At 55.7% G+C, this 21,522-nt stretch overlaps 1 protein-coding gene across 2 annotated transcripts in view; it reads right to left on the bottom strand.

Moving 5' to 3' along the window:
* The window catches only part of si:ch211-267e7.3 (ADAMTS-like protein 2), a 190,088-nt gene that overhangs the window by 89,029 nt on the left and 79,537 nt on the right, over window positions 1–21,522 (bottom strand). For both annotated transcript variants that reach the window (XM_038795019.1, XM_038795020.1), the window contains exon 11: window positions 1,396–1,499. In XM_038795019.1, coding sequence (XP_038650947.1) covers window positions 1,396–1,499 — 104 coding nt within the window. The remainder of the gene's footprint in view (window positions 1–1,395; window positions 1,500–21,522) is intronic.

The raw sequence follows: 21,522 nt of genomic DNA on the forward strand, positions 1-21,522 counted from the left end.
CTGTGTTGATGTTTATGCTTCAAATGAGCTTCCTCCCACCTTATTTCATCTCGCCTGATCAACATAACCTTTCTCCCTCATGTTTATCCAGCTTTCCATTGAAGGCATCTCAACCACTCCACATGGTAGCGAGTTACACTTCCTTACCAGTGTGCACACCACACAGGATACCAGCAGAATTTAATTCCCACTGCTATTTCAGCCTTCTGCTATTTCTGAAATTCAGAAGGAAGCTTCGGCTGACAGGTCAATGCAGTGCTGGGGGTGTGCCTTGCTGCCGGGGGTGCTGTCTTTCAGACAGAGGTTCCATCTCGTCTCGGAGGTGGATGAGAAAGACCCCATTGCATGATTCAGATGTCAGGGGAGCTCGCCTTAAGGGTTCTGGCAAACATTTATCCATCAAACCAACAACGCTGAAACAGATCATCTGGTGATTATCTCAATGCACAGAAAGCTCCCACAGTAGTAAAATCTGGCTGCCACATTTCAGCAGTGACCACACTTCAGAAGCAATTGATCAGCTGTGAGGCACTTTGGAATACCCAGAGGCCGTGAACTGTGCGATTTAATGCAAGTTGTTCCAGTTCAGCGCTATGGCATTAATGTAAAAGCACTTGACCTTGGACTAAGCTTCATGACATGCTCAGTGTCCTTCTTTTAACCTCTACATTGCACTCTCGTGTGCAGTGCCTTTGTGACAGCAATGGATATTTATAGAAGGGAGATGGGGGTCACCCCTAGATCTGAACATGGCATGGGCAGTCTCAGGATGCCAGGGGGCATAGTCTAGGGGTTGCTCCCAGGTTCACTGAGTGGATCCGAGTCAGCGATTTCAATCAAGCAGAGCCAGCGAAAATTCCGGAATTTTGGCAACTTGGTGAATGGTTAAAAAAAATGGACTCTCTCCCAACAGAAAGTGAAGAAATCAAAACATGGGCAGCATGGTGGTGCAGTGGTTAGCACTGCTGCTTCCCGGCGCCGAGGTCCCAGGTTCGATCCCGGCTCTGGGTCACTCTCCGTGTGGAGTTTGCACATTCTCCCCATGTCTGCGTGGGTTTCGCCCCCACAACCCAAAGATGTGCAGGGTAGTTGCATTGGCCACGCTAAATTACCCCTTAATTGGAAAAAATGAATTGGGTACTCTAAATTTTTTAAAAATCAAAACATTTTGATCTGGCAGATCAAACATCGGGGCCAACGTATGGATAATGACTAATGATTCACAGGCTTGATGACATTCTACATGAAGGGGTAAACGTTTCGAATGCCATTTGTTAATCCCCACTGCTTTAAAATCACCCCTCCCACCCACACCCCACTCCACCCTCCACCTGGGTAAAAGATTCATGGCCCTGGACTTGTAGAAGTGAAGGGCTGTAGGGTTTCCAAAGGCACCTGTGGTACATGTGGAACTGCAGGGTGCGTACGCTGATACCTTCCATCTGTACATGTCAGCCAGGCTGATGTCATGATCAATTTCCCCATCTTCAAACTCATTGCTGCAATGGGAAAGGAAACAAGAGATGAGGTTTAAAGATAGCAATGGCGAAAAAAATTCCGAGACTGAGAGCTTAATTACTTTGATGAGAAATGCTAGTCTTCGAGAACATCGAGCATCTTCAAGCACACTCTGCAATTCGGTGATCGATCTGTCCCTCAAATCAATGCTATTACAGTTCAACACCAGGGCTCACCAGTCAACACCCAATCTGAGGCACCACCAAACACTAGGCAACGCTTTGCCCTCAGCACCGCCCTGCCCAGACAATACCCTGCCCCAGGCACCGCTCTGCACCAGACAATACCCTGCCCCAGGCACTGCCTCGCACCAGACAATACCCTGGCCCAGGCACCGCTCTGCACCAGACAATACCCTGCCCCAGGCACTGCCTCGCACCAGACAATACCCTGGCCCAGGCACCGCTCCGCACCAGGCAATACCCTGCCCCAGGCACCGCTCCCCACCAGACAATACCCTACCCCAGGCCACGCCCCGCACCAGACAATACCCTGCCCCAGGCACCGCTCCGCACCAGACAATACCCTACCCCAGGCACCGCCCCGCACCAGACAATACCCTACCCCAGGCACCGCCCCGCACCAGCCAATACCCTGCCCCAGGCACCGCCCTGCACCAGACAATACCCTACCCCAGGCACCGCCCTGCACCAGACAATACCCTACCCCAGGCCACGCCCCGCACCAGACAATACCCTACCCCAGGCACCGCCCCACACCAGACAATACCCTGCCCCAGGCACCGCACAGCCCCAGTCAATACCCTGCCCCAGGCACCTCCCCGCCTCAGACAATACCCTGCCCCAGGCACCGCCCCACACCAGACAATACCCTATCCCAAGCACCACCCCACACCAGACAATACCCTATCCTAAGCACCTCCCCGCCCCAGACAATACCCTGCCCCAGGCACTGCTCTGCACCAGATAATACCCGGCCCCAGGCACCGCTCCGCACCAGACAACACCCTGCCCCAGGCACCGCCCTGCACCAGACAATACCCTGCCCCAGGCACCGCTCCGCACCAGACAATACCCTGCCCCAGGCACCTCCCCGCCCCAGACAACACCCTGCCCCAGGCACCGCTCCGCACCAGACAATACCCTGCCCCAGGCACCGCCCCGCACCAGACAATACCCTGCCCCAGGCACCGCCCCGCACCAGACAATACCCGGCCCCAGGCACCGCTCCGCACCAGACAACACCCTGCCCCAGGCACCGCCCTGCACCAGACAATACCCTGCCCCAGGCACCGCTCCGCACCAGACAATACCCTGCCCCAGGCACCTCCCCGCCCCAGACAACACCCTGCCCCAGGCACCGCTCCGCACCAGACAATACCCTGCCCCAGGCACCGCCCCGCACCAGACAATACCCTGCCCCAGGCACCGCCCCGCACCAGACAATACCCTGCCCCAGGCACCGATCCGCACCAGACAATACCCTACCCCAGGCAATGCTCTGTACCAGACAATACCCTGCCCCAGGCACCGCCCCGCACCAGACAATACCCTGCCCCAGGCACCGCTCCGCACCAGACATTACCCTGCCCCATGCACCGCTCCGCACCAGACAATACCCTGCCCCAGGCACCGCCCCGCACCAGACAATACCCTGCCCCAGGCACTGCTCTGCACCAGACAATACCCTGCCCCAGGCACCGCCCCGCACCAGACAATACCCTGCCCCAGGCACCGCTCCGCACCAGACAATACCCTGCCCCATGCACCGCTCCGCACCAGACAATACCCTACCCCAGGCACCACCCCACACCAGACAATACCCTGCCCCAGGCACCTCCCCACCACAGACAATACCCTGCCCCAGGCACTGCTCTGCACCAGACAATACCCTGCCCCAGGCACCGCTCCGCACCAGACAATACCCTGCCCCAGGCACCACCCCGCACCAGACAATACCCTACCCCAGGCACCGCTCCGCACCAGACAATACCCTGCCCCAGGCACCTCCCCGCCCCAGACAACACCCTGCCCCAGGCACCGCTCCGCACCAGACAATACCCTGCCCCAGGCACCGCCCCGCACCAGACAATACCCTGCCCCAGGCACCGCCCCGCACCAGACAATACCCTGCCCCAGGCACCGCCCCGCACCAGACAATACCCTGCCCCAGGCACCGCTCCGCACCAGACAATACCCTGCCCATGCACCGCTCCGCACCAGACAATACCCTGCCCCAGGCACCGCCCCGCACCAGACAATACCCTGCCCCAGGCACTGCTCTGCACCAGACAATACCCTGCCCCAGGCACCGCTCCGCATCAGACAGTACCATGCCCCAGGCACCTCCCCGCACCAGACAACACCCTGCCCCAGGCACCTCCCCACCACAGACAACACCCTGCCCCAGGCACCTCCCCGCACCAGACAGTACCATGCCCCAGGCACCACCCCGCCCAAGACAATACCCTGCCCCAGGCACCGCCCCGCACCAGACAATACCCTGCCGCAGGCACCGCCCTGCACCAGACAATACCCGGCCCCAGGCACCGCCCCACACCAGACAATGCCCTGCCCCACGCACCGCTCCCCACCAGACGATACCCTGGCCCAGGCACCGCACTGCACCAGCGATACCCTGGCCCAGGCACCACCCCGCACCAGACAATACCCGGCCCCAGGCACTGCCCTGCACCAGACAATACCCTGCCCCATGCACCGCTCCACACCAGACAATACCCTGCCCCAGGCACCGCCCCGCACCAGACAATACCCTGCCCCAGGCACCTCCCCACCACAGACAACACCCTGCCCCAGGCACCGCTCCGCATCAGACAACACCCTGCCCCAGACACCTCCCCGCACCAGACAGTACCATGCCCCAGGCACCACCCCGCCCCAGACAATACCCTGCCCCAGGCACCTCCCACTACAGACAATACCCTACCAAAGGCACCGGTCCGGACCAGACAATACCCTGCCCCAGGCACCGCTCCGCACCAGACACGACCCTGCCCCAGGCACCGCCCAGCCCCAGACAATACCCTGCCCCAGGCACCGGTCCGCACCAGACAATACCCTGCCCCAGGCCCCGGTCCGCACCAAACAATACCCTGGCCCAGGGACCGCTCTGCACCAGACAATACCCTACCCCAGGCCACGCCCCGCACCAGACAATACCCTACCCCAGGCACCGCCCAGCCCCAGACAATACCCTGCCCCAGGCACCGGTCCGCACCAGACAATACCCTGCCCCAGAAACCGCTCCCCACCAGACAATACCCTGCCCCAGGCACCGCTCTGCACCAGACAATACCCTGCCCCAGGCACCACCCCACACCAGACAATACCCTGCCCCAGGCACCACCCCACACCAGACAATACCCTGCCCCAGGCACCGCTCCGCACCAGACAATACCCTGCCCCAGGCACCACCCCACACCAGACAATACCCTGCCCCAGGCACCACCCCACACCAGACAATACCCTGCCCAGGCACCGCTCCGCACCAGACAATACCCTGCCCCAGGCACCGCTCCGCACCAGACAATACCCTGCCCCAGGCACCTCCCCGCAACAGACAATACCCTACCCCAGGCACCGCTCTGCACCAGACAATACCCTACCCCAGGCACCGCTCTGCACCAGACAATACCCTACCCCAGGCACCGCTCCGCACCAGACAATACCCTGCCCCAGGCACCGCCCTGCACCAGACAATACCCTGGCCCAGGCACCGCCCTGCACCAGACAATACCCTGCCCCAGGCACCGCCCCGCACCAGACAATACCCTACCCCAGGCACCGCTCCGCACCAGACAATACCCTGCCCCAGGCACCGCCCTGCACCAGACAATACCCTGCCCCAGGCACCGCCCCGCACCAGACAATACCCTACCCCAGGCACTGCCCCGCACCAGACAATACCCTGCCCCAGGCACCGGTCCGCACCAAACAATACCCTGCCCCAGAAACCGCTCCGCACCAGACAATACCCTGCCCCAGAAACTGCTCCGCACCAGACAATACCCTGCCCCAGGCACTGCCTCGCACCAGACAATACCCTACCCCAGGCACCGCCCTGCACCAGACAATACCCTACCCCAGGCACCTCCCCACCAGACAATACACTGCCCCAGGCACCGCTCCGCACCAGACAATACCCTGCCCGAGGCACTGCTCTGCTCCAGACAATACCCTACCCCAGACAATACCCTGCCCCAGGCACCGGTCCGCACCAAACAATACCCTACCCCAGGCACCGCCCTGCCCAGACCATACTCTGCCCCAGGCACCACTCCCCACCAGACAATACCCTGCCCCAGGCACCGCTCCCCACCAGACAATACCCTGCCCCAGGCACCGCCCCGCACCAGACAATACCCTACCCCAGGCACCGCCCCGCACCAGACAATATCCTGCCCCAGCACCGCCCCGCACCAGACAATATCCTGCCCCAGGCACCGCCCCGCACCAGACAATATCCTGCCCCAGGCACCGCCCCGCACCAGACAATATCCTGCCCCAGGCACTGCTCTGCACCAGACAATATCCTGCCCCAGGCACCGCCCTGCACCAGACAATATCCTGCCCCAGGCACTGCTCTGCACCAGACAATACCCTGCCCCAGGCACCGCCCCGCACCAGGCAACACCCCACCCCAGGCACCGCCCTGCACCAGACAATACCCTGCCCCACGCACCGCCCCACACCAGAAAACACCCTACCCCAGGCACCGCCCTGAACCAGACAATACCCTGCCCCACGCACCGCCCCACACCAGACAATACCCTGCCCCAGGCACCGCCCAGCCCCAGACAATACCCTGCCACAGGCACCGCCCCGCACCAGATAATACCCTGCCCCAGGCACCGCTCTGCACCAGACAATACCCTACCCCAGGCACCGCTCCGCACCAGACAATACCCGGCCCCAGGCACCGCCCCGCACCAGACAATACCCTGCCCCAGAAACCGCTCCGCACCAGACAATACCCCACCCCAGGCACCGCCCCGCACCAGACAATACCCGGCCCCAGGCACCGCTCCGCACCAGACAATATGCTACCCCAGGCACCGCCCCACACCAGACAACACCCTGCCATAACCTTGGTCTCGGGCCGCTGGAACAAAGATACACCTCACATAGTTACAAGTATTCACATTGCTCCCCAAAAATGTGGTGCCATGTGCAATCTCTCAGTCTTTCCCACTCGTCCTCTGGTATATAGAATTCCTCGCTTCCCACCTAAGCGTCTCGGTCTTGTTTCACCAACAGCCATCCTCCATCTCTCAAGACATGGTTAACACTGACACAGTGCACATCCATTTCACTTGGTTCACAACTGTCCAGATGGCTCAGAATCCCCAGAGGCTCCCTTCTTTGACCCCTTTACAGTCTGGTGGAATCTGGCAACACTGAGTCAGCAGCAATGGGTCTTGTTCCATCGACCATCCCTTGACCTTCCTGTCTTCAGTCCCTACCCTTTCCAACTGCGCCATGCACCAGTAACACAATCACTACTCTATTCTTCAAAAGCAGGATCTCTTCAAAAACTGCCAAACCCAAGACTGCTCAATTTGGAGAGAATCTTGTTTACTTTCTCTCCCCTGAATTCCGAATGTTCTGAACTGTCTGTTATAAAGACAGGCTGAAAAACCCGACATCTGTGCTATTAGGGGCGGCATGGTAGCACAGTTGCTTCAGTGCCAGGGACCCGGGTTCAATTCCCGGCTTGGATCACAGATCATTGGCTGGATTCTCTACCGGCGGGATGGTCTACTTTGCCGGCAGTCTGGGGGGTTTCCGACGGCGTGAGGCTACCCCACAATGAGAAACCCCATTGACCAGCCAGCGTAACGGAGCATCCCGCCGCCAGGGTGAAACAGAAATGTGGCACGGCGGGGCGGAGAATATCTGTGTATGTTCTGCCAGAGTCTGCGTGGGTTTCCTCCCGGTGCTCCGGTTTCCTTCCACAAGTCCCAAAAGACGTGCTAGTCAGTGTACCCGAACAGGCGCCGGAATGTGGCAACTAGGGGATTTTCACAGTAACTTCATTGCAGTGTTAATGTAAGCCTATATGTGACACTAATAAAGATTATTAGATGGGGCAGCACAGTGGCGCAGTGGTTAGCACTGCTGCTTCACAGCGACGAGGTCCCAGGTTCGATCCCGGCTCTGGGTCACTGTCCTTGTGGAATTTGCACATTCTCCCCGTGTCTGCGTGGGTTTCACCCCCACAACCCAAAGATGTGCAGGCTAGGTGGATTGGCCATGAGAAATTGCCCTTAATTGGAAAAAAATAATTCGGTACTCTAAATTTTTAAAAAAAGATTGTTAGACTAGTATTATTAGCTTTCTATTTCCGCTTTGCTTCTTAGCTGTTCATCCCCATGACAACGTCAGGCCATATGGGTATTTCTTGGAACCTAATAACGTCATGGTCAGGAAACCAATTAACCCACTTACAGAAAACTCCCACCTTGGTCTTAAAGGGAACATTGCACAAAAAGAAAATATAAGCATTTTCCAATGTGCATGGATAATCACAATCTGAAATTCATATATTTTTGCAAGACAAGTATATCGAGAGGTATGAAGTCAAGGCAGATTAATAGGATACAATTCACCAATCCTCTTCTTTCATATGGTTTTAGGAGCAGTAGCTGTTGCCACAGTTTTATGTCAAGTCCATTGTCCTGCAAGTGTTACTCGAGGATATCGCTCAGGTCGGGGGAAAGATGTTAGTTTGTGCTCCATGGTTTGGTTCGGACGAGGTTTCAAAGTTCCACTGAGCGTTGTCCACATACCCCAGCGGAGACCGAAGCCTGGTTGTTGAGATGTTGGGTCAGAAATTTGGCAAAGTGTTTTCTGCCCGAGTTTTCCTCCACGGTTTCATCTGTGATATGGAGTGGGTGATATTCAATTCATGTTCAGAGAGGGATTTGTAGAACCATGTGCGTGCTCTATGGACAGGGAGGTTCAATTTGCTGCTGATACAAGTCGTTTCTCTCTGTCTGTCGCTGTGTCCTGTCAGATGGAGAGTGTGGCGATATTTGAGGAGGACTGGTCCCACTGACCTGGAGCTGATCTCAGAGTTCCGGAGATTATCCTCATTACTGAGTGAACTGGTGTCAATGAGTTTGATGAAACAACTTGAGGCCCAAATGGGAGCACAATACTCAGCTATCGAAAAGACCACAGCTGCAGCAGGAGTTCGAACGGTGGTAACTTTTGGACGTCAGCTTGTGCTAGCGAGCTTGTAGGTGTTGTTGACTCTTGTCTTGATCTTCCCAGCAGCCTCGCTGAGGTGGTGATAGTATGTCAGGGAGAGGTAAGGCTCACTCCAAGATAGATGAGAGTCGGGTCAATCCGCACTATTTTCCCCTCTCACAAGGTGACATTTAGGTCGTTGTGTGCGTTGCGATTTTCATGGTGGAATGTAGAGATGGGGAATGCGGCTGGGTTTGGTTGCAGTCAGCACTTGCAGAAATATTCAGAAATTTATGACAGGTCAAAGTTTACAATGGTTTCCCTATCCTGGAAAGGTTTTGCCTGAGTTGTCAAGGCAACATCGTCTGCATAAATAAATTTTCACGATAATGTGGTGGGCACGTTGCTTATGTAGATAGGAACTTCACCCAAAGGGTCATGAATCTGTGAAATTCCCTGCCCAGTGAAGCAGTTGAGACTACCTCGTTAAACGTTTTTAAGGCAAAGGTAGATAGATTTTTGAACAGTGGGGGAATGAAAGGTTACGGTGAGCGGGTGGGTAAGTGGAGCTGAGTCCACAAAAAGATCAGCCATGATGTTATTGAATGGCGGAGCAGGCTCGAGGGGCCAGGTGGCCTACTCCTGCTCCTAGCTCTTACATTTTTATGTTAAGAAGTGTCGGTGCCAGGACACTTTCCTGTGGGAGACCATTACAGAGCGTTTTGCATCAGTCTGTTTCCACACAGTATCATAGGCTGAGGAAAGATCTATGAAATTGGCTCCAGTCTTGATTTTGTGATAAAAACCAGCCTCAATGTTCGTGGTGATAGAAGGAACTTGTGCACAACAACTGTGTTGGGCCCTAAAGGCAGCCTGCTCTTGGGGGACGGTAATAGGGGTAATTTTTTAAAGAGTGAGCCTCTCCAGTAACAATATAGGTTGCACAGAGCAATAAAATGAACCTGCAGCTCCCAGGGTCATCTGCTGGCTATCCTGGTTTTGGTAGGCCAATACCAACAACCTAGGCCAGATTTGTGGAATGTGGCCATTCTCCACCGCAGTTGATGAGAGTGTCAGTAGCCATTGCGCTGCCAGAGGGCCAAGATGGTGCAGGAAGTCCAGGGGGATACCATTTTTCTCGGCAGCTTTGCCCTTTTTTTGTGGTTGCTCAGCTAACATCCAGTTCCACAACAGTAAAGTTCTTCGACTGTGGGGAAGACGCTGGATGACTTGCAATTGCTTCGTTGAGTATTTCTTTCACCTCCTGGGGCTGGCGATGGTAGCATTACACTGGCCCACCCTGTCAAGCAGATTCTTGAACTCTAAGATCTGTTACCAATGACTTTGAATCGGTGACCACAACTCCCCTACGGTCCCCCTGGTTAACGGAGCAAAACCAAAAAACAAGTTCATCCAAGGGCCGCGCTTCAACGGACTGAACTTAAAGTCCGCTGAACAGGGCAGCACGGTGGCACAGTGGTTAGCATTGCTGCCTACGGCGCTGAGGTCCCAGGTTCGATCCTGGCCCTGGGTCACTGTCCGTGTGGAGTTTGCACATTCTCCCCGTGTCTGCGTGGGTTTCACCCCCACAACCCAAAGATGTGCAGGGTAGGTAGATTGGCCATTCTAAGTTGCCCCTTAATTGGAAAAAATAATTGGGTACTCTAGATTTATAAAAAAAAAGTCCGCTGAACGGCACATTTAGCGGGGTGGTTCTCAGGGCTGCAGTACCGAGAAACATCCTGCTATCCAACGGCACTTTGCTGCTTTTTTTGGCCTCAGGGAGTCTGTCCCCGCCAAGGCCGCAATTAAAGGGATCTCCTGCCACGGCCCCCCCTCGCTCTTTTGACCCCTTTCGAACCTCCCCCAACCTTGGAAAACCCTCCCCTCACCTCTGCTTGGCAAGCCGCAAGGCCCCCCCCCCCCCCCCCTCCCTCCCTCCCAGGGGGCCTATCGCATGGTAGTTCCAACCTGTCACGTGGACACACAGGCACTGCCATCCTGGTACCCTGGCAGTGCCAAGGTGCCCAGGGGGAGTGCAAAGGTACCGCCGTGCCTGGGAGACTATTGGGTGGGATTTCATGCCTTGCTCACTTTATTAGCACTATAATATTTAAGTGAACTTCTTGATTTGTGCAACAAGATCTTTAGCCGATAGAACATTTTCTGCTGACCAAAAAAGCAGTCTCTGATATTTCTTGACCCCTGTCTGCACAATCAGCCGTGCAAAATGGAAAATATTTGACACACTGGCCAATAATATGAACACAGACACCTCAGCATAGTACTGAAGGAATTCTGCACTGGCTGAGGTGCCACCTTTTGGATGAGACTTTAAACCAAGCAAGGCCCTCCTCTCGCAGGACCCACCCACCCCGACATAAGATTTTGAAGGAGAGCAGTGGTGTTCACTCCTGATGGATTTTTATCCCCCAATCAACATCACTGAACAGATTATCTGTTCATCGTCACATTGCTGCTTGTGAGTTTGTTACGTACAAATTGGTTACCGCATTTCCTGCATTACATCAGGGCCAACACGTCAAGTACTTCACTGGTGGTAAATGTTCTGGAATCATGAAAAACACAGTATGGATGCACATTCTCCAAACTCCATGAAGTGAAAGCAATGCAACCCCACAACACTGAATCTGCTGGTCAACCCTCACTGGTTACATTCCACACATTACATTCTGACCAATCCAAAAGGTCTGGAAATAAAAACATTCCATCTAAATCACCTATTGATCATCCATGTCCACACTTCCTCCCACAATCTTCAACCTGCCAATAACCAACTATTCATCACAAGTAATTGTGGCAGAGGATTGCAATACTCTGCAGTAAAATAATTTCAAATCTCATTTCAAGATCTAGTCTCATCTGTCTTTCCAAATTTGTACTTGCATCATCTTGCTTTATGACCAGTCTCAGTTAAATGCACTGCTTCTATCACGTTATCAAGTCCTTTAGCATTTTACATAACAACTTGCATTTAAAAAGCAATTTATGCATGGAAAACTCCGACCAACAGTAAGGTGCTGATAATAACTGTTTTATCAATGATGTTGGATGAGGGATAAATACTGGCCAGGATAACATGGGAAACTCTCCAACTCTCCTTTGAAACAGTGTCATGGGTCTTTAATGTCAACCAGTCAGACATGGTGCAGTCTGACTGGTTGAACTCAGGGGCAGCATGGTAGCATGGTGGTTAGCATCAATGCTTCACAGCTCCAGGGTCTCAGGTTTGGTCCCCGGCTGGGTCACTGTCTGTGCGGTGTCTGCATGTCCTCCCCGTGTGTGCGTGGGTTTCCTCCGGGTACTCCGTTTTCCTCCCACAGTCCAAAGATGTGCGGGTTAGGTGGATTGGCCATGCTAAATTGCCCATAGTGTCCTAAAAAGTAAGGTTAAGGGGGAAGTTGTTGGGTTGCGGGTATAGGGTGGATATGTGAGTTTGAGTAGGGTGATCATTGCTCGGCACAACATCGAGGGCCGAAGGGCCTGTTCTGTGCTGTACTGTTCTAAATCTAAATCTAAATGGCTTTGGTTTAACATCTCACCTGAAACACAGCGGGTTAGATTTTCCCGCTGGCAGGATTCTCCATTACACCGGCAATGCACACATGCCGGGGATTCCCTGACAGCGTTGGGCTGCCCCATTGGCCAGCTGGCGGGATGTAGAATCCCGCTGCCGGCAGGGGCGCGCTGCACCAGAAAACTGGTGTTGCAGGGCGGAGAATTCTGCCCAGCATTTTTGAGAGTACAGTAGTCCCCCGTTATACCGCGCTCCGCAATACCGCGGTTCGCGATATACCGCGGGGGGGATTGTGGACCCCAACTGTCAGTTGTGTCAATTTCAGCGGCCGGCTGATTATTTCAGTGAGTGCAGCTTCCCTCTCTGGATCAAAGTGAGCCGGCCGCTGAAATTGACACTGCCCGCTGCTCTCTCCCTCCAATCAGAAACATTAAAACTTAAAAGTTGGATTGGAGGGAGAGAGCAGTGGGCAGTGTCAATTTCAGCGGCCGGCTCACTTTGATCCGGAGAGGGAAGCTGCTCTCACTGAAATAATCAGCCGGCCGCTGAAATTGACACTGCCGAGGGGGGGGGGGCGGGTGTTGGGGGGGAGAAGAGGGGGGGCGGGTGTTGGGGGGGGGGGGAGAAGAGGGGGGGGGGGGGGTGTGGGGGGGGGAGAAGAGGGGGGGCGGGTGTTGGGGGGGGAAGAGGGGGAGCAGGTGTTGGAGAAGAGGGGGGGCGGGTGTTGGAGAAGAGGGGGGGCAGGTGTTGGGGGAGGGGGGCGGGTGTTGGGGGGGAGAAGAGGGGGAGCGGGTGTTGGGGGGGAGAAGAGGGGGGGCGGGTGTTGGGGGGGAGAAGTGGGGGGGCGGGTGTTGGGGGGGAGAAGAGGGGGGGCGGGGGTTGGGGGGGGAGAAGAGGGGGGGGGGTGTTGGGGGGGAGAAGAGGGGGGGCGGGTGTTTGGGGGGGAGAGGAGGGGGGCGGGTGCTTTGGCGGGGAGAGGAGGGGGGGCGGGTGTTGGGGGGGAGAGGAGGGGGGCGGGTGTTGGGGGGGAGAGGAGGGGGGCGGGTGTTGGGGGGGGAGAGGAGGGGGGCGGGTGTTGGGGGGGAGAGGAGGGGGGCGGGTGTGGGGGGGAGAGGAGGGGGGCGGGTGTTGGGGGGGAGAGGAGGGGGCGGGTGTTGTGGGGGAGAGGAGGGGGACGGGTGTTGGGGGGGAAAGGAGGGGGGCGGGTGTTGTGGGGGAGAGGAGGGGGGCGGGTGTTGGGGGGGAAGAGGAGGGGGCGGGTGTTGGGGGGGAGAGGAGGGGGGCGGGTGTTGGGGGGGGAGAGGAGGGGGGCGGGTGTGGGGGAGACCCCCCTGGGGGTGTGGGGGAGAGAGGGGGGCCTGCGGGTGTTGCGGGAGAGAGGGGGGTCCTGCGGGTGTTGGGGGACGGGGGAGGAGAGGGGGGGAGGGGGCGAGCCGGAGGGTGTGGGGAGGGGCCGAGCCGGAGGGTGTGGGGAGGGGGCGAGCCGGAGGATGTGGGGGGAGAGGGGGCGAGCCGGAGGGTGTGGGGGAGAGGGGGCGAGCCGGAGGGTGTGGGGGGAGAGGGGGCGAGCCGGAGGGTGTGGGGGGAGAGGAGGCGAGCCGGAGGGTGTGGGGGGAGAGGGGGCGAGCCGGAGGGTGTTGGGGGGGAGAGGGGGCGAGTCGGAGGGTGTGGGGGAGAGGGGGCGAGCCGGAGGGTGTGGGGAGGGGGCGAGCCGGAGGGTGTTGGGGGAGAGGGGGCGAGCCGGAGGGTGTGGGGGGAGGGGGACGAGCCGGAGGGTGTTGGGGGAGAGGGGGCGAGCCGGAGGGTGTGGGGGGAGAGGGGGCAAGCCGGAGGGTGTGGGGGGAGAGGGGGCGAGCCGGAGGGTGTTGGGGGGGAGAGGGGGCGAGTCGGAGGGTGGGGGGGGAGAGGGGTCTAGTTGGAGGATGTGGGGGGAGAGGGGGCAAGCCGGAGGAAAAAAAAAAGAAATTGACACTGCCGGCTGCTCTCTCCCTCCAATCAGAAACATTAAAACTTAAAAGTTGGATTGGAGAGAGAGAGCAGCGGGCAGTGTCAATTTCAGCGGCCGGCTGATTTCAGTGAGAGCAGCTTCCCTCTCCGGATCAAAGTGAGCCGGCCGCTGAAATTTTAATTGGATCCACGATGGGGGTTTTAAATTTATTTTAAAATCTATGCTAGCGCTTCCCATTGTGAGTCTACGGGGGTCTGACCTCTCCCCCCGCCCCCCGTAGACTCTCAATGGGAAGCGCTAGCATAGATTTTAAAATAAATTTAAAACCCCCATCGTGGATATCCGCGGCTCGGTTGCAGCGCGGGCGGCTGTCTTGGACCCCAACACCCGCGTTATAAAGGGGGACTACTGTAAAGCACTCCTAGATTTTGTGCTCAGAGTACCAGGAGCAGTTTTAGGCCTTTTATTCTAGAAAGACAAAATAGCCACAGACGGTGTAGCCACCTGGGGTGGCCACATCCCGATTCTAAAATGGATACTCGCAAAGAGTGCAGGGAAAAATGGACAGTGCTAGAAAAACAAGCAGGTGCAAGGTTTCCTGTGGATTGGAACTTGCAGAACCCAGACAGAACTGAAACTACAAGCCATTAACATAGTAATGAGCTATCTCCGGGGACAAAAAAAAACATTGAAACAATCGGTACCAGGACAGACTTCCCGGCGCCAGTGGAAGCTAAAACAAAGGCAGGCCAACGGTTACCTAGAGCCCGCCCAACGAGCAGGGAACTACCCCGTTATTGGAGAGAATCGATGCAAACGATTGGGACGTGGTCCAATTAATTGGGACCAAGTCCAGGGTCCACCCAGAAGGGCGCGAAACCCTGGGGGCTATAAAACAGAGTCCCCAAGGTCAGTTCGCTCTCTTGAGAACTCTTACTTTCTCCATCTTCACCTTGGCATTTGGCTCTCAGCGACGAGAGACCCGCCAAGCACCAGCCAAGTAAGTCTAAGGTTAACGCACGCTACGAGATAGGCGCTCCTAGCTACTATTCTATACCAGTTCGAAGCCAGCAGTATCAGAACCGGACAACGGCCATTGTTCCTCTGACTGAGTGGGCTACTCGAAGCTAAGTATAGGCTTTAGTAGCAGTTGTGGTTTAGTGAGTAGAATTTATGCACGAGTAATAACTGACTGTGTGTGTAAGTAAATGTGCATTGATTTCAAACTTACTAACTGGTGTATCGAGTCATTGATCAGTATTTGGCTTTGAACCCTGTAATGGTATCAGAAAGATACCTGGCGACTCTTGAGCAAAGGTAATTAAAACAGAGCAAATGAAGGGAAAGCATAACGAGCAACAACGGCATACAATGAGGGTGATGCCAGCTTTAGAAACCATACAGACACAGTAAAATTGATTTCCTTGTCTCAGGGCTTGTTTGGGTTAAAAATACGGGCTGTATCCTTCACAGGACTGACTTCACAACGGTTTAATTAATTCTGGAGCTGTCCCAAGATACTGGAAAATTTCTCGTGGAGCTGAAAATGTTAAGAGAAGATTGAATTGAGGTTTATATTATGATTACAAAGAACTTTGACAGATAATGGGCAGCAGGGTAGCATGGTGGTTAGCATAAATGCTTCACAGCTCCAGGGTCCCAGGTTCGATTCCCGGCTGGGTCACTGTCTGTGTGAAGTCTGCACGTCCTCCCCCTGTGTGCGTGGGTTTCCTCCGGGTGCTCCGGTTTCCTCCCACAGTCCAAAGACGTGCGGGTTAGGTGGATTGGCCATGCTAAATTTCCCGTAGTGTCCTAATAAAAGTAAGGTTAAGGGGGGGGGGGGTTGTTGGGTTATGGGTATAGGGTGGATACGTGGGTTTGAGTAGGGTGATCATGGCTCGGCACAACATTGAGGGCCGAAGGGCCTGTTCTGTGCTGTACTGTTCTATGTTCTATGTTCTACCTCCTGGTTGAGGAATCAGAACCGGTGAACTGGTCCATATTTAAGAACTTAGTGACCAACTTAAATGAGCATGCGATCACCGTCACAGACTTCGTCAGCAAATGTGTGGACGACTGCGTGCCAAAGAAAGCAGTACGTACATTCCCCAACCGGAAACCATGGCTCAATCGCGAGATTGACTCCCTACTGAAGGACAGGTCTGAGGCATTCAAATCAGGCGACCCTGACCTATACAAGAAATCCAGATATGACCTCCGCAAAGCCATCCGAGATGCCAAGAGACAATATCAGACCAAGCTCGAGTCACAGACTAGCATTACAGACTCTCAGCGGTTGTGGCAAAGCCTAAACACATAACGGGCTACAAAGCGAAGCCGAGCAGTGTCTCCAGCAGCAGTGCACCCCTCACCGATGAACTCAATGCATTCTATGCTCAGTTTGAGCAAGCAACCAACGATCCGCTGTCGAGTGCCCCAGCAGCCGACAACTCACCCATACCCACCATCACAGCTTCCGAAGTCAGATCGACTTTCCAAAAAGTGAACTCTCGGAAGGCGATGGGTCCGGACAGGATCCCTGGCCGTGCACTCAGAGGCTGCCTAGACCAGCTGGCAGGTGTGTTCGCGGACATCTTTAACCTGTCCCTATTCCACTCCGAGGTCCCCACCTGCTTCAAGAAGACCACCATCATACTGGTGCCAAAGAAGAGCCAGGCAACGTGCCTCAATGACTACCGTCCAGTGGCCCTGACTTCAGTCGTAATTAAGTGCTTCGAGAGGTTGGTCATGAAGCTCATCACCTCCATACTCCCAGTACGTCTTGACGGGAGGCACGTTAGCACAATGGTTAGCACAGTTGCTTCACTGCTCCAGGGTCTCAGGTTCTATTCCCGGCACTGTCTGTGGGGAGTCTGCATGTTCTCCCCGTGTGTGCGTGGGTTTTCTTCGGGTGCTCCGGTTTCCTCCCACAGTCCAAAGATGTGCAGGTTAGGTGGATTAGCCATAGGTGGGATTACTAGGTTAGGGGGCTGGGGTGGAAGTGTGGCCTTAAGTGGGGTGCTCTTTTCAAGAGCTGGTGCGGACTCGATGGGCCGAGTGGCCTCCTTCTGCACTGTAAATTCTATGATTCAATGATAATTCTATGATCCACTGCAATTCGCATACCGCCGCAACCGGTCCGCAGCTGACGCCATCTCGCTGGCCCTACACTCATCCCTAGAGCACCTCGACAACAAGGACTCCCACATCAGACTCCTATTTATCGACTACAGCTCCGCCTTCAACACCATAATCCCAGCCAAACTCATATCAAAGCTCCAAAACCTGGGACTTGGCTCTTCACTCTGCAACTTCTGCCCACTGACCACAATCAGTAAGAATAAACAACAACACGTCCTCCACAATTGTCCTGAATATCGAGGCCTGCAAGGCTGCGTACTTAGCCCCCTACTCTACTCCCTGTACACACACGACTGCATGGCAAAACTTGGTTCCAACTCCATCTACAAGTTTGCTCACGATGCGACCATAGTGGGCCGGATTGCGAATAACGACGAGTCAGAATACAGGAGGGAGATAGAGAACCCAGTGGAGTGGTGCAGCAACAGCAATCTATCCCTCAATGCCAGCAAAACTAAAGGTTGGGTCATTGACTTCAGGAAGCAAAGTACTGTTCACACCCCTGTCAGCATCAACGGGGCCGAGGTGGAGATGGTTAGGAGCTTCAAATTTCTAGGGGTACACATCACCAGAAATCTATCCTGGTCCACCCACATCGACGCTACAAGAAAGCACAATAGCGCCTATACTTCCTCAGGAAACTAAGGAAATTCGGCATGTCCACATTAATTTTTACCAACTTTTACAGATGCACCATAGAAAGCATCCTATCTGGCTGCATTACCAGCTGGTATGGCAACTGCTCGGCCCAGGACCACAAGAAACTTCAGAGTCGTGAACACAGCCAAGTCCATCACACAAACCTGCCTCCCATCCATTGACTACCTACACCTCCCGCTGCCTGGGGAAAGCGGGCAGCGTAATCAAAGACCCCTCCCACCCGGCTTACTCACTCTTCCAACTTCTTCCATCGGGCAGGAAATACAAAAGTCTGAGAACACGCACAAACAGACTCAAAAACAGTTTCTTCCCCGCTGTTACCAGACTCCTAAACAACCCTCTTATGGACTGGCCTGATTTATACTACACCCTGTATGCTTTACCCGATGTCGATGTTATATAGTTACATTGTGTACCTTGTGTTGCCCTATTATGTATTTTCTTTTCTTTTCATGTACTTAATGATATGTTGAGCTGCTCGCAGGAAAATACTTTTCACTGTACCCCAGTATAGGTGACAATAAACAAATCCAATCCAACCGGTGCTGCGAAGTTAGCAATTTAAAATTCCGATCAAAAAAGTTAGGAAAAAGGTGAAGAGAATTGTTTTGTTGGAGATTGGAATACTTTGCAGCAAGGAATGCAAAATTGGATAAGTGTTTGAAACAGAGAAAGATGTTCTGGACAACGGGCAGAGGATAGAGCTAGTACTAGAGTGGGGTTAATGACAAACAATAAGAAAAAGGCGATGCAGTTGCATTGCTGGTTAAAGAGGAAATTAATGAGACTTCCGGTTGCAGCTATGCGGAGCTAAGCCGCACGTTCGGCAGCTCCCGCCAGGAACGGACTTTTGGGCTCTTTTAAGGGCCCCCAGCGGTACTTGTTCGACGGTTCCCGACATGGGAAGGTGTCTGCAGTGGATCCCCAGTGGTCTTTGATCTTGACCAGGAGTGGGGCCAGCAAAATAGCAGTGGCAGCGCCCAAGAAAAAGCGGGGGAAGAGATTCAAGATGGCGGCCGGTGGAGGCCTCGAGGAATGGAGGCAGTGGGCGCAGGTGCAGAAGGAGGCTCTCCAGCGATGTTTTCAGGAGCTAAAGGTGGAGCTCCTAGACTCGCTGAAGGCTAATACAGACAAGCTGCTGGCACAACAAAAGAGAGGATGAGGCCGCGACCCTCGCGGTAAAGGTGGAGATGCATGAGGCGCTCCATAAGAAGTGGCAGGAGCGGTTCGAGGGGATGGAGAACCGGTCGAGGCGGAAACATTTGCGGATCCTGGGCCTCACGGAGGGGCTGGAGGGGTCAGACCTGGGGGCCTATGTGGTCGTTTTGGTGAACTCGCTGATGGGAGCAGTGTCCTTCCGAGGCCCAAGCCGAATGAGCCGCCACGGGCGGTGCTGGTGCTGTTCCACTGGTTCGCTGACCAAGAGTGCGTGCTTAGGTGGGCCAAGAAGGAGCAGAGCAGCAAGTGGGAGAACACGGTAGTGCGGATCGACCAGGACTGGAGTGCGGAGGTGGCTAAGCGGAGGGCCGGGTACAACCGGACGAAGGCAGTGCTCCACAGAAAGAGCGTGAAGTTTGGCATGTTACAGCCGGCGCGTCTGTGGGTCACATTCAAGGACCGGCACTTTTATTTTGAGTCCCCGGAGGAGGCGTGGGCCTTTGTGCAGGCCGAGAAGTTGGACTCTGACTGAGGGTCGGGGTTTGTAAATAACTGTGTTAACTTTTGATGGGAAGGGTCTCTGTGTTATGCTGTTTTATGCTAGTTGTGTGTTGGTTCTTAGGCGGGTGGGGTGCTGTCTTTTTTTGCAGGGGCGGGGTCGGGCAGAGGGAAAGCGCGGGCTTTTTTTCTGTTTCCCGTGCTGAGGGTGGATGGGGGCGGGGTCGGAGCTGAGAAGCGGGAGGGGGAGGAGGAGGGTCTGCTGATGGGTCTGGCGGAGGAGAAGTAGTCCCACGTTGGGGGGGGGGGGGGGGGGTCGGAGGTGGGGCGGGGGCTGCCGGGGTCAGCAGAAGTTATCTGGCTCACAGGAGTGCTATGGAGGGAGTAACGCGGCCAGGAGGGGTCCTAGCCGGGGGGGGGGGGGGGGGGGGTTGTACCAGGTTGCTGCTGGAATGGCCAGGAGGGAGCTGGAGTATGCAGGGGGGGCCGGGGTGGGGGTTTGCCGCCGTGGGGAACGGGCGAGGGGGGGGGCGCTGGCCTGGGGCGGGCAGGGGACGGGTTATGGCTAGTCGACAGGGGAGGGGGGCAGGGAGCCCTCTGATCCGGCTGATAACTTGGAATGCGAAGGGGCTGAATGGGCCGGTTAAATGGGCCCGGGTGTTTACGCACCTGAAGGGGCTGAAGGCGGACGTTCAGGTGGCTAGGAGCTGGGGGGCCCTTCACAAGCTCAACCTCACTACGCTGGTGGAGCAAATGGAGGAGGAGTTTAAAAGATGGGACATGTTGCCGCTGTCGCTGGCGGGTAGGGTGCAGTCCGTCAAGGTGACAGTACTCCAAAGGTTTTTGTTTCTGTTCCAGTGCCTCCCCATCCTTATCCCGAAGGCCTTTTTTAGGAGGGCCAACAGGAGTATTACGGGATTTGTATGGGCGCATGGGACTCCGAGGGTGAGAAGGGTGTTTTTGGAGCGGGGCAGGGATGGGGGGGGCTGGCGCTCCCCAACCTCTGTGGGTACTACTGGGCTGCCAACTCAGCAATGGCGCGTAAGTGGGTAATGGACGTGGCAGGAGCAGCATGGAAGAGGATGGAGATGGCGTCCTGCGTGGACACGAGTCTGGAGGCGCCGGTAACGGAGCCGTTGCCGCTCCCTCCAACGAGATATACCACGAGCCCGGTGGCGGCGGCTACACTCAAAATTTGGGGGAAATGGAGACGGAATAGGGGGGAGGTGAGAGGCTCGATGGAGACCCCGATACGGGGGAACCACCGGTTTGTACCAGGGAGAATCGATGGTGGGTTTCTTGGCTGGCACAGGGTAGGTATTAGGAGGTTGAGGGACCTGTTTGTGGATGGGTTTGCGAGCCTGGGTGAGTTAGAGGGGAAGTTTGGGGACCCCCCGGGGAACATGTTTAGGTACATGCAGGTTAGGGCGTTTGCCAGGCGGCAGGTGGAGGGGTTCCCTCTGCTGCCCCCACATGGGGTACGGGACAGGGTGCTCTCGGGGGTGTGGGTTGGAGGGGGGAGGATTTCGGACGTGTACCGCGTCATGCAGGAGGTGGATGAGGCCTCGGTGGAGGAGCTGAAGGGTAAATGGGAAGAGGAGCTGGGTGAGGAGATTGAGGAGGGGACGTGGGCGGATGCCCTGGAGAGAGTGAATTCCTCCTCTTCCTGTGCGAGGCTTAGCCTCATACAGTTCAAGGTGCTGCATGGGACCCACATGACTGGGACGAGGATGAGTAGGTTTTTCGGGGGCGAAGACAGGTGTGCTAGGTGGTGGGGAGCCCAGCGAACCGCACCCATATGTTTTGGGCATGCCCAGCGCTGGGGAAGTTCTGGAAGGGGGTAGCAAGGACAGTGTCGAGGGTGGTAGGATCCAGGGTCAAGCCAGGCT

Source organism: Scyliorhinus canicula, chromosome 4, assembly GCF_902713615.1.
Source record: "Scyliorhinus canicula chromosome 4, sScyCan1.1, whole genome shotgun sequence".
NCBI classification, from domain to species: Eukaryota; Metazoa; Chordata; class Chondrichthyes; order Carcharhiniformes; family Scyliorhinidae; genus Scyliorhinus; species Scyliorhinus canicula.